This window comes from Pseudophryne corroboree, chromosome 6 (assembly GCF_028390025.1).
Source record: "Pseudophryne corroboree isolate aPseCor3 chromosome 6, aPseCor3.hap2, whole genome shotgun sequence".
Classification (NCBI taxonomy): Eukaryota; Metazoa; Chordata; class Amphibia; order Anura; family Myobatrachidae; genus Pseudophryne; species Pseudophryne corroboree.
In genome coordinates, this window is record NC_086449.1 from 256,803,216 (window position 1) to 256,815,707 (window position 12,492).

A 12,492-nucleotide genomic window follows, 5' to 3' on the forward strand; every position below is an offset into this window, starting at 1 on the left:
TAAAAGTTAGATGAATGAATGAATCATGTAGAAAATGTTCACAAGGTCAAATGCTGGAAATTATTTCTTATAATTACTGAGATTTTCAGACTTGACTAAACTTGACTATAATGGGTGTGATCAGCGCGATAATGGGGGGGGGGGGGGCATTTGAATATCGCCCCCCTATCTCTAGTCACTTTAGATGGGAGATAGGGGGTGCAATAAGATTTGAATTCCCCCCTTAGAATTGGGTGTATTTGCGACAAAGCACAGGTGTAAAATACACAGACCAAAAAAAAATCACATTTGCTATACAGAACATTTTGAGTAAAGCAAAATGCAAGAATGGAATGAATACCTTGTATCAATGTTAGTCATCTGCAGCTGAATTGCATCTAATAAGCAATCGTAGCGGCTGTCTCACACAGGGACGTGCAGTCAGGGGAGGCAGTGCCTCCCCTGTCATTAATGATTAAAATAAACAAAGAAGATACTTAAGACATATTTTCACATTTTCTGTGTCGTAAGTATCTCCTTTATATTATTTTAATAATTTTTGCAGGTAATTTGGGTTTGCGAGGCACTGATAGTGGTGACTCCCATTGTCAAAGGGAAAAGGGAGTGAAGCAGGGGGTGGGGCCATGCCGCGGACTGTAAAAGCCCATTGAAAATTCATGGTAAAGCGGCTCTTCTAGAAGTAACTCGTTGACACAGGGACATGCTTTCAACCCCTGAAATCAAGCCCCTGTCAGTTAGAAAGATGTGATTGGCCAGAGGATCCGTCACTGGATCCGCTGCCTTCACTGGGTGGGTAGCGGGCAGTGGCGGCGGGGACACGGCGGAGGTTCGGGCATCAGCGGTGGTGATCCCTGCCTACTATACTGCAGAGTTTGGCAGGGGTACCAATTTCAAAAATGGGCCTCAGCGTCATTTTTGAAATTCAAGATGGCTGCCGTGAGCCAATCATGGCTCGCCACGTCATCGCCCCACCCTTCTGGCTGACTTATATAAGTCAGCACAATGGAGCAGTCGTCAGTTCGACGGCGGAGGAGAAGTAATGAAGAGCTCCTGAAGGAAGAAGATCTAGTGGAGTCCTGGATGGGAGGTGGCCATGAAAAAGAGCTTAAAGGTCACCGCCCACCAGATGAAGACGCCGGAAGACCGGGGGAGGCGGTGGCCATGAAAAAGAGCTTAAAAGCTGCCTCCTCTCAGGTAATATTTTCTTTACAGAAGGACTACTGGTGGCAGCGGGCCTTTAATGTCCAGGCATGCAGGCACTTGTGGTTCTCCGAGTGCCGGAATGCTTGGGCAGGCTTACAGGAACCTGTAGGTTGCCTGTAAGGAACAATATTATCACACCATGAACCCTGCACCCACCGCCACAAGGGGTGTGGGGCATAGCACTGGTTGTTTTTTTGGGAGGGGGGACCCCATTGTTTTTGGTTTTTTTTGGGGGGGTCCCCACTTTCCGAGGAGTTCCAGTCCTGGTCTGACTGGTTTGGGGGGGGGGGGGGGGGGGGTTAATGTGAAGGCAGGAGGACCCCACAATGAGTGTCTCCCCTGCCATTGAATTATACCCGTGGCTGGTTCAGCCCGGTGCTGGTTTTAGTGATATAAGGGGGACTCTACACTTTTTTTTTATTGACGTGGAGGGGAGGGGAGGGGAGGGTGTGTGTTTAGCAGACAGTGTCTCCCCAGCCCCTGATCTCACCGAACATCACTGACTCTGACCAATCAGATCTAAGCTACTTATTTTGGTTATTGCTGACAAACGGATCAGAAAACTGATTATATCAAACGAATCATGTTCTTAAACATGCAGAAAATAGGATTTTAATTACCTACCGGTAAATCCTTTTCTCATAGTCCGTAGAGGATGCTGGGGTTCCATTTAGTACCATGCGGTATAGACGGGTCCTTTGGGAGCCACTGGCACTTTGTGGGCTGGCTATTCCCTCTATGCCCCTCCAACCAGACTCAGTCTAGAAACTGTGCCCGAGGAGACGGACATACTTTGAGAGAAGGAAATACACAGATAGTAGTGAGATTCACACCAGCTCACACATATCAAGAAAGGAAAGCCAAGCTAACCAACTTGGAACAATTCAGCAACTGCTGAAACAACAATACTGAACCAAGTAACAATGCAGGAATACGAAGCACTGGGTGGGCGCCCAACATCCTCTACGGACTATGAAAAAAGGATTTACGGGTAGGTAATTAAAATCCTATTTTCTCTTACGTCCTAGAGGATGCTGGGGTTCCATTTAGTACCATGGGGATGTACCAGAGCTCCTAGTATGGAAGGGAGAGTGCTGAGGTTCCTGCAGAACAGATTGACCAAACTTTAGGTCCTCAGAGGCCAAAGTATCGAACCGTGATGTGTTTGACACTTGTGGTGTTGCTGTGAGTGTTGGGGTACGCCACTCAATCTGTTTTTCCACTTAACATTTCTTTATTAAGGATCCAATTTATAAGGTCAATACATATCACTCTAACAGCTTAATTAAAATAGTTAAAGAGGATATTGTTTTAAAAGTTCCTGCATTATTGAATACATTCTACACATTGGCCTTTCCTTTTTGTTTCTCCCTGTATACATTACATCGATGATATATGGGATTCTCGTGAGAAAGAAATATTGTTCGAGGAAATCGTTTAAAGATACCTTGATAGGAATTTTTCCACATCGTTAAGAGTGAGTTGGGGTACGCTGTGTATGAGAAATCACACACTCTAAAGAAACCTTGATGTACTTCATACCTTCTTGTCTCCTGTGAGTTTCGGGGTACGCACTGTATCAGACGAATTACTCTATACCTACCCTCACTGCGCACTTTAAGGGTGTATGGATACGGCAGTTCACTGCACAAAGATACCTTGATATATATATATATCCACCCTTTATTGAGTGAGTGGGGTACGCTGGATCTAGACCCTTGCTTTCCCTTTTCTTCAGAGACTTTTTACAGTTTATTATTGTGAATTACTACACATTGGTTGTTTTTGATTTTATGTTTCATATTTGGAATATTCAAACTGGATATTACCTATTTGGAGGATCCAGCCAGAGACATCTGATCCTGCACATTGAACCAGGAACGTATCCCCCTTTTCATTTTTCTCTTTTTGCGCTGTATGTACTAGGAAGGTTTATACTTGTTGTATTTGATTATAGTCTTTAAATGTGGTACATTTATTTTTAAATCTTCAAGTACTCTAGCTGCATTGCGCCATTTGATACACTTTCCTACTTTTCCTTACCTAAACTTAGCAAACGTGTTCGAACCTGACCAAGAAGCAGCTTGGCAAAGCTGTAAAGCCGAGACACCCCGGGCAGCCGCCCAGGTCGAACCCTCTTTACGAGTAGAATAGGCCTTAACAGATCATGGACACGGCAAGCCTGCCGTAGAATAAGCATGCTGGATAGTAAACCTGATCCAACGAGAAATCGTCTGCTTAGAAGCAGGACACCCAACCTTGTTGGGATCATAAAGGACGAATGAAGTGTCCCGATTTCCTGTGACGAGAGGTTCTTTTCACATAAATCTTCAAAGCCCTCACCACATCCAAAGACTTTTAGGTAACTGAGGAGTCAGTAGCCACTGGCACCACAATAGGTTGGTTGATATGAAAAGCAGACACAACCTTAGGAAGAAATTGCTGACGCATTCTGAGCTCAGCCCTATCTTCATGGAAAATCAAATAGGGGCTCTTGCAAGACAAAGCCCCCAATTCAGACACGCATCTAGCAGATACCAATGCCAACAGTTTGACTGCCTTCCAAGTAAGAAACTTGACGATCATCTCCTGCAAAGGTTCAAACCAATCCGACTGCAGGAACTGCAGCACCACATTAAGATCCCAAGGTGCCATAGGAGGCACAAAGGGAGTTTGGATGTGCAGAACCCCTTTCAAGAAAGTCTTAACCTCAGGGAGGGCAGCCAATTGTTTCTTGAAGAATATGGACAAGGCCGAAATCTGGACTTTAATGGAGCCCAAGCATAGGCCCACATCTACACCAGCCTGCAGAAAGAGGAGAAATCGTCCTAGTTGAAACTCCACCGTTGGATACTTCTTGTTTTCACATCAAGACACATACTTTTTCCAAATCCGATGGTAATGTTTTGACATTACTCCCTTCCTAGCCTGTATCAGGGAAGGAATTACCTTTTTCGGAATGCCCTTCCGAGCTAAGATCTGGCATTCAACTTTCATGCTGTCAAACGTAGCCGTGGTAAGTCTTGATAGGTGAACGGCCCCTGTTGAAGAAGGTCCTCGCGAAGAGGAAGAGGCCTTGGATCCTCCAGGAGTAGCTCCAGAAGATCCGCGTACCAAGCCCTCCTCGGACAGTCCGAAGCAGTGAGGATCGCCTGAACTCTTATTCTTTTTATTTATTATTTTGAGAATTCTTGGGATGAATGGAAGTGGAGGGAACAATAGCACTGAGTGGAACACCCACAGAGTTACCTGTGCGTCCACCGCCACTGCCTGTGGGTCTCTCGACCTGCAGCAGTACCTGCAAAGCTTCTTGTTGAGGTGAGAGGCCATCATGTCTACCTGAGGTACACCCCAACGGCTTGTCATCACCACGAACACCTCTGGGTGGAGGCCCCATTCTCCAGGATGGAGATTGTGTCTGCTGAGGAAGTCCGCTTCCCAGTTGTCCACTCTCGGAATATAGATTGCTGATAGCGCCACCGTGTGCTTTTCTGCCCAGAGGAGGATTCTTGTTACCTCTGTCATTGCCGCTCTGCTCTTCGCTCCGCCCTGTCAGTTCATGTAGGACACTGCCGTCACATTGTCTGACTGAACCTGAATGGCCTGATCTTGCAGAAGATGTGCCGCTTGTAGAAGGCCATTGTATACCGCCCTTAGTTCCAGAATGTTTATCGGAAGGATGGATTCCAGACTTGACCACTTTTCTTGGAAAGTTTCCCCTTGGGTTACTGCTCCCCAACCTCTGAGACTTGCATCCGTGGTTAAAAGGATCCAATTCTGAATCCCAAACCTGCAGCCCTCGAGTAGGTGAGAAGTTTTCAGCCACCAGAGGAGTGAAATTCTGGCTTTCGGCGACAGGCGTATCCACTGGTGCATGTGAAGATGTGATCCTGACCACTTGTCTAGGAGATCCAGTTGGAAGGACCTCGCATGGAATCTTCCGTACTGAAGAACCTCGTAGAAGGCTACTATCTTCCCCAGAAGTCGAATGCACTGATGAACCGATACCCGGGCTGGCTTCAGAACATCCCGAAACATTGATTAGATCACCAACACTTTCTCTACCAGTAGAAATACTCTCTACACTTCCGTGTTGAGTATCATCCCCAGGAAGGGCAGTCTCCTTGTCGGTTACAAATGTGACTTTGGGAGGTTCAGGATCCATCCATGATCCTGGAGTAGTCGAGTTGAGAGAGCAATACTCTGCAACAACCTCTCCCTGGAAGACGCTTTTATCAGGAGATTGTCCAGATATGGAATTATGTTCACTCCCTGCTTGCGGATGAGTAGCATCATCTCTGCCATGACTTAGTGAACACTCTCGGTGCTGTGGAGAGGCCAAACGGCAGCGCTTGGAACTGATAGTGACAATCCAGTAGCGCAAATCTGAGATAAGCCTGGTGAGGCGGCCAGATCGGAATGGGAAGGTACGCATCCTTGATATCCAGGAATACTAGGAACTCCCCTTCCTCCAGACCTGATATCACCGCTCTCAGAGATTCCATCTTGAGTTTGAATTCCCTTAAGTAGGGGTTCAATGATTTTAGGTTTAAAATTGGCCTTACCGAACCATCCTGTTTCGGCACCACAAACAGGTTGGAATAATAACCCCTGTGGTGTAGGGTAGGTGGAACTAGGACAATAACATCTATTTGACCAATTTTTGAATGGCTTCCTGTAGAATAGCACTTTCTGTCAGCAAAACTGGTAAGCCTGATTTGAAGAATCTGTGAGGTGGGAGTTCCTGAAACTCCAGTCTGTTGCCCTGGGTAACAGTTTCCATCACCCAGGGGTCTAGGCCTGATGACGCCCAGATGTGACTGAAATCTTTTAGTCTTGCTCCCACCTGCCCGATCCCCAGGCTGGGAAGTTCACCGTCATGCTGACGATTTGGAGGAGACAGAACCTGGTTTGGGATCCAGTCTGAAGATCGACAGTGCCTAGGTCGACAATGTTTAGGTCGACCACTATAGGTCGACAGTCACTAGGTCGACATGGTTTCAATGTCGACTGTGTTTCTAGGTCGACAGGTCAAAATGTCGACATGAGTTTTTAATTTTTTTAAATTTTTTTGAACTTTTTCATACTTAAAGATCCACGCGGACTACGATTGGAATGGTAATCTGTGCCGAGCAAAGCGGTAGCGGAACAAGGCACCTTGCCCGAAGCATGGCGAGCAAAGCGTGCCATGCGAGGGGACACAGTGCTCTAATTGGGCTTCCCGGTCACTGTACGGAGAAAACGACACCCAAAAAAAAGAAAAACTCATGTCGACCTTTTGATCTGTCAACCTAGAACATGTCGACCTAGAAACCCTGTCGACATTCAAACACTGTCGACCTAGTGACTGTTGACCTATAGTGGTCAACAAAAATATTGTCGACCTAGACACTGTCGTTCTAATGATCCACACCCTCTGGTTTCTGTTCCTGAGAACCTGTTGGTGCAGGTTTTCTGGATTTTCCCCGACCACCCCTAAAGAAGGTGGAAAGGGATTTGGATTTTTTAAATTTTGCGGTCCGTAAGGACTGCAGTGTGGACGTAGGAAAAGATTTCCTAGTCGGTGGAGTTGCTGAGGGTAAAAAGGTTGACTTACCCACAGTTGCCATGGAAATCCACGCATCCAATGCATCCCTAAACAGAGCCTGACCTGTGAAGGGTAGGTTCTCCATACTTTTCTTGGATTCTGCATCCGCAGTCCATTGGCGTAGCCAGAGTCCTCTGCGTGATGATAACGCCATAGAAGTAGTCCTTGCATTCAGCATTCCAAGGTATTTCATGGCCTCCACCATGAACCCAGCAGGATCCTGTATGTGACGCAAAAATAAATCAATGTCACACCTATCCATAGAATCTAAGTTCTCTAGTAATGTGCTTGACCACTTTACTATGGCTTTAGAAATCCACGTACAAGCAATAGTGGGTCTTAAAGCCACGCCTGTAGCAGTGTATATAGATTTGAGTGTAGTCTCAGTGTTGTGGTCAGCCAGCTCCTTGAGGGCAGTTGAACCAGGGACAGGTAAAACCACCATTTTAGACAACCTAGATACAGAAGCGTCTACTATAGGTGGTGTTTCCCATTTCTTCCTATCCTCTTCAGGGAAAGGAAAAGCAATAAGAATTCTTTTAGGGATCTGTATTTTTTTCTCTGGGTTTTCCCAGGATATTTCAAATAAAGAGTTCAGCTCTTTAGAAGCAGGGAAGGTGAGAGAGGATTTATTTTCTGTAAAATAAGATTTCTCCTCAAGCTCAGATACCTTCTCAGTAACAGTGGCGCACCCAGGGGGGGTTTCCGAGCACCCAGAAACCTCCCTCCACTAAAAAAAAATAAATTTTTTTTTTTTTTTTTTTTTTAAGCTGCATGAGTATTATTAATGGCTGTCTAGCGTCCTCTGCAGCCTGCTGTCTTCCTGGTGGCACTTGTAAGTGCAATAAAAGTTTACTTTATTTTAATTATAGTACATATATATCCATGTGCATACATATATACACATGTATATACATACATACATATAAACACACACACACATATGATATATATACATGTGTATATATATGTGTACTGTATGTGTGTGTACATATATATATATATATATATATATGTATGCATGTTTAATATGCTATGTATATGTAGTCCGCACCTCCGTGATTGGCTCCGCCCAGTTCTGGAAACCCCCCCATGCAAATCCTGCGTTTGCCACTGAGTAATATGCAAAACATCCCTAATGGCTTCAATCATCAACTGCACCCCCTTAGCAAGAGATGCATCCCCCCCTGCATATCCCCATAATCGTCCCCTGTATCAGAGTCGGTATCAGTATCAACTTGCATTATTTGGGCAAGTGTACATTTATTAGGGTATGTAGGTGGGGTATGGGAGGGAGTAGCAGCTGAATGGTGTAACCCCTCTACAGACTTCCTCAAAAACGGCGTTTCTTTCTCATTATGAGTCATCCTAGATGAAATCTGTGATATCATTCCACTAAAAGAATCCAGCCCCATGGGGGCTCGGATTCGACAGGTTGGGAAAGCACATTGCAGTCCTGTGTACATGGGATAGACTCTTCAGGAGAAGATACACACTCTGCAGCACATTATACAGAGCCCTTAGACATGGTAATGTGGATAAATGCACACACACACACACACACACACACACACACACGTAAATGTCAGACACAGTTTCCCCCAGAGTACCTTCAGCGAGTCACAGAGTATAAGGAGCCAGCCACACAGTGCCCCAGTAGGCAGTGATTAGAATAAACGGCCGGCGCTGACTGAATAACCTTAATAGGATAAACAGTTGTTATAACACTTTCCACCCCTGTCTATAACACCCTGGTACCGCAGAGGAATGCTGGAGTTATGAGGAGGGCAGCGCTCCCTGTTAGCATCTCATCTGTGTGATCTTCAGGGAGAAAATGGCGCTGGTGAGTGCTGGATTCGCTCTGAGAAGCCCCGCCCCTTGTAATGGCGCATCTTCCCACACTTAATGGATTATACTGACCTGAGGTTTTGTGCTACTAACAGCGGGATTAGCCCCTGTTAGCATAGTTGACCAGTGTAGGGTAAGTGCACTGGCCAAGGACGCCCCTCACAGCGCCGTACACCAAGTGCCGCTAAGTTTTCAGGAGTGCAGCCTGTCAGAGCTGCACTCCCACCCTTGTGCAGCCATTCCCGCCAGCGACCCGCTTCCCGGGACGCCGGCGTCATACTCCCCACTCTTCTTTCTTCTGGCTCTGTTAGGATTGGGCGGCCGTGCGCGGGAGTGAGCGGTCGCCTTGTGGGCTTGTGATCAGCACCCTCAGGAGCTCAGTGTCCTGTCAGCGGAGATAGAGAACCATTAACTTCTAGAGTTGGTTCCTACTCCTCCCCCTAAGTCCCACGAAGCAGAGAGGCTGTTGCCAGCAGCCTGCCTGTACCTAACTAACTCAGAAAAATAATAAAACTAGAAAATCTCCTAAGAGCTCCCTTAGCTGTGACCGGCTCCTCCGGGCACATTTTCTAAACTGAGTCTGGTAGGAGGGGCATAGAGGGAGGGGCCAGCCCCCCACACTATTAAACTCTTAAAGTGCCAGTGGCTCCCAAAGGACCCGTCTATACCCCATGGTACTAAATGGAACCCCAGCCTCCTCTAGGACGTAAGAGAAATGTCTGTTTCTGTATTTTATTGCTGGAAAAATAGGATTTTAATACCTACCGGTAAATCCTTTTCTCCTAGTCCGTAGAGGATGCTGGGGACTCCAAAAGGACCATGGGGTATAGACGGGATCCGCAGGAGCTTGTACACACTAAAAAGCCTTTGACTGGGTGTGAACTGGATCCTCCCTCTATGCCCCTCCTCCAGACCTCAGTTATAGGAACTGTGCCCAGGAGAGACGGACATTTAGAGGAAAGGATTTTTGTTCAACTAAGGGCGAGAAACACACCAGCCCACACCACAAACATACCGTACAACTGGAGTAGCATGAAACAGATAACAGTATGAACTAACAACAGCAACAAGCTAAACATAACTGATACACAAACCACGTGTAACTGAAAAAAACAGTATCAACCTAACTGCAAGGAACAGTCCGCACAGGGATGGGCGCCCAGCATCCTCTACGGACTAGGAGAAAAGGATTTACCGGTAGGTATTAAAATCCTATTTTCTCTTACATCCTAGAGGATGCTGGGGACTCCAAAAGGACCATGGGGTCTATACCAAAGCTCCAACATGGGCGGGAGAGTGCGGATGACTCTGCAGCACCGATTGAGCAAACATGAGGTCCTCCTCAGCTAGGGTATCAAACTTGTAAAACTTAGCAAAGGTGTTTGACCCCGACCACGTAGCTGCTCGGCAAAGCTGAAGTGCCGAGACCCCTCGGGCAGCCGCCCAAGATGAGCCCACTTTCCTGGTAGAATGGGCCTTCACTGACTTCGGCACCGGCAGCCCAGCCAAAGAGTGAGCTTGCTGAATCGTACTACAAATCCAGCGTGCAATAGTTTGCTTAGAAGCAGGATTTCCAATCTTGTTGGAATCATACAGGACAAACAGAGCCTCTGTCTTCCTAATAAGAGCCGTCCTGGCGACTTAAATTTTCAAAGCTCTTACAACATCCACAGATTTTGGGACCGCCACAGCATCCGTGGCCACAGGCACAACAATAGGTTGGTTAATGTGAAACGAAGAAACCACCTTCGGCAGAAATCGTTGACGAGTCCGCAATTCCGCTCTATCCGAATGGAAAATCAAATATGGGCTCCTGTGAGACAAGGCCGCCAATTCAGACACTCGTCTGGCAGACGCCAGAGCCAAAAGCATAACCACTTTCCAAGTGAGGAACTTTAACTCAACCTTACGCAAAGGCTCAAACCAGGGAGACATAAGAAACTGCAACACCACTTCCAGATCCCACGGCGCCACGGGTGGCACAAATGGAGGATGAATATGCAGCACTCCCTTCACGAAAGGAAGGACGGCCAATTCATTTTGAAAGAAAATAGATAAGGCCGAAATCTGCACTTTGATGGAACCCAATTTCAGGCCTTCATCCACGCCCACCTGCAAAAAATGGAGGAAACGACCCAAGTGAAACTCCTCCGGAGGAGTTGCTTTGGATTCACACCACGACACATATTTTCTCCAAATACGGTGATAATGTTTCGCCGTGATCTCCTTCCTAGCCTTGAGGAGAGTGGGGATGACTTCCCCGGGAATACCCTTCTGAGCTAAAATCTGGCGTTCAACTTCCACGCCGTCAAACGCAGCCACGGTAAGTCCGGAAACAGGCAGGGACCCTGCAGTAACAGGTCCTCTCTTAGAGGAAGCGGCCAGAGATCTTCCACAAGTAATTCCTGAAGATCCGGATACCAGGCCCTTCGTGGCCAATCTGGAGCGACTAGTATTGCCTGAACCCTTGTTCGTCTTACGATCCTCAGCACCTTCGGAATGAGAGGAAGCGGAGGGAACACATACACCGACTGAAACACCCACGGAGTTACCAGGGCGCCCACCGCACAGGCTTGGGGGTCCCTTGACCTGGAACAATACTTCGGAAGTTTCTTGTTGAGGCGAGACGCCATCATGTCTATCAGAGGAGTTCCCTAACGCCTTGTCACTTCTACAAATACTTCTTGATGAAGAGCCCACTCCCCTGGATGGAGATCGTGTCTGCTGAGAAAATCTGCTTCCCAGTTGTCCACTCCCGGGACGAAGACTGCTGACAGAGCGCTCACGTGCTGTTCCGCCCAGCGGAGAATCCTTGTGGCTTCCGCCATTGCCGCCCTGCTCCTTGTTCCGCCTTGGCGGTTTACATACGCCACCGCTGTGATGTTGTCCGAGTGGATAAGAACAGGGAGACCCTGAAGCAGGTTCTTTGCTTGCAGGAGGCCGTTGTAAATGGCTCTTAACTCGAGAACATTTATGTGGAGAGAAGATTCCTGGCTTGTTTTCCCTGGAAACTTCTTCCCTGCGCTACTGCGCCCCAGCCTCGGAGAGTTGCATTTTTGGTTAGCAGGACCCAGTTCTGGATTCCGAAACGGCGTCCCTCTAGGAGGTGAGAGCTTTGCAGCCACCACAGGAGAGAGATCTTGGCCCTGGAAGATAGACTTATTTTCCGGTGCATGTGTAGGTGAGACCCGGACCATTTGTCCAGCAGGTCCCACTGAAACACCCTGGAATGAGACCTGCCAAACGGTATGGCTTTGTAAGCCGCCACCATCTTCCCTAGCACTCGAGTGCATTGATGAATCGACACACTTGTTGGTCTCAAAAGCTCCTTGACCATGGTCTGTGTTTCTAGAGCCTTGTGCTCTGGAAGAAACACTCTCTGAAGCGTCGCGTCTAGGATCATGCCCAGGAAGGGCAGCCGAGTCGTCGGAAGTAACTGAGACTTTGGCAAATTTAAAATCCAACCGTGATGTTGCAGAACAGTCAGGGATAGTTCCACATTCTTTAACAATAGTTCCTTTGACCTCGCCTTTATCAGGAGATCGTCCAAGTACGGGATAATTGTGACCCCTCACTTGCGAAGGAGTACCATCATTTCTGCCATAACCTTGGTGCAAACCCTCGGGGCCGTGGAAAGCCCAAACGCAACGTCTGAAATTGGTAATGACAATCCTGCACCGCAAATCTCAGGAAGGCCTGATGCGGAGGATAAATCGGGATGTGTAAGTAGGCATCCTTTATGTCGACTGACGCCATAAAATCCCCACCTTCTAGGCTGGAGATCACAGCTCGAAGAGATTCCATCTTGAACTTGAAAGTTTTCAAGTATGGATTGAGGGATTTTAGGTTCAGAA

General features: G+C 47.2%; 1 protein-coding gene across 1 annotated transcript in view; it reads left to right on the forward strand.

Moving 5' to 3' along the window:
• Nucleotides 1-1,002: 1,002 nt before the first annotated feature.
• LOC134934540 (putative nuclease HARBI1) overlaps nt 1,003-12,492 on the forward strand; it is a 29,123-nt gene continuing 17,633 nt past the window's right edge. Inside the window, exon 1 of the mRNA XM_063929963.1 lies at nt 1,003-1,194. Coding sequence (XP_063786033.1) covers nt 1,003-1,194 — 192 coding nt within the window. The remainder of the gene's footprint in view (nt 1,195-12,492) is intronic.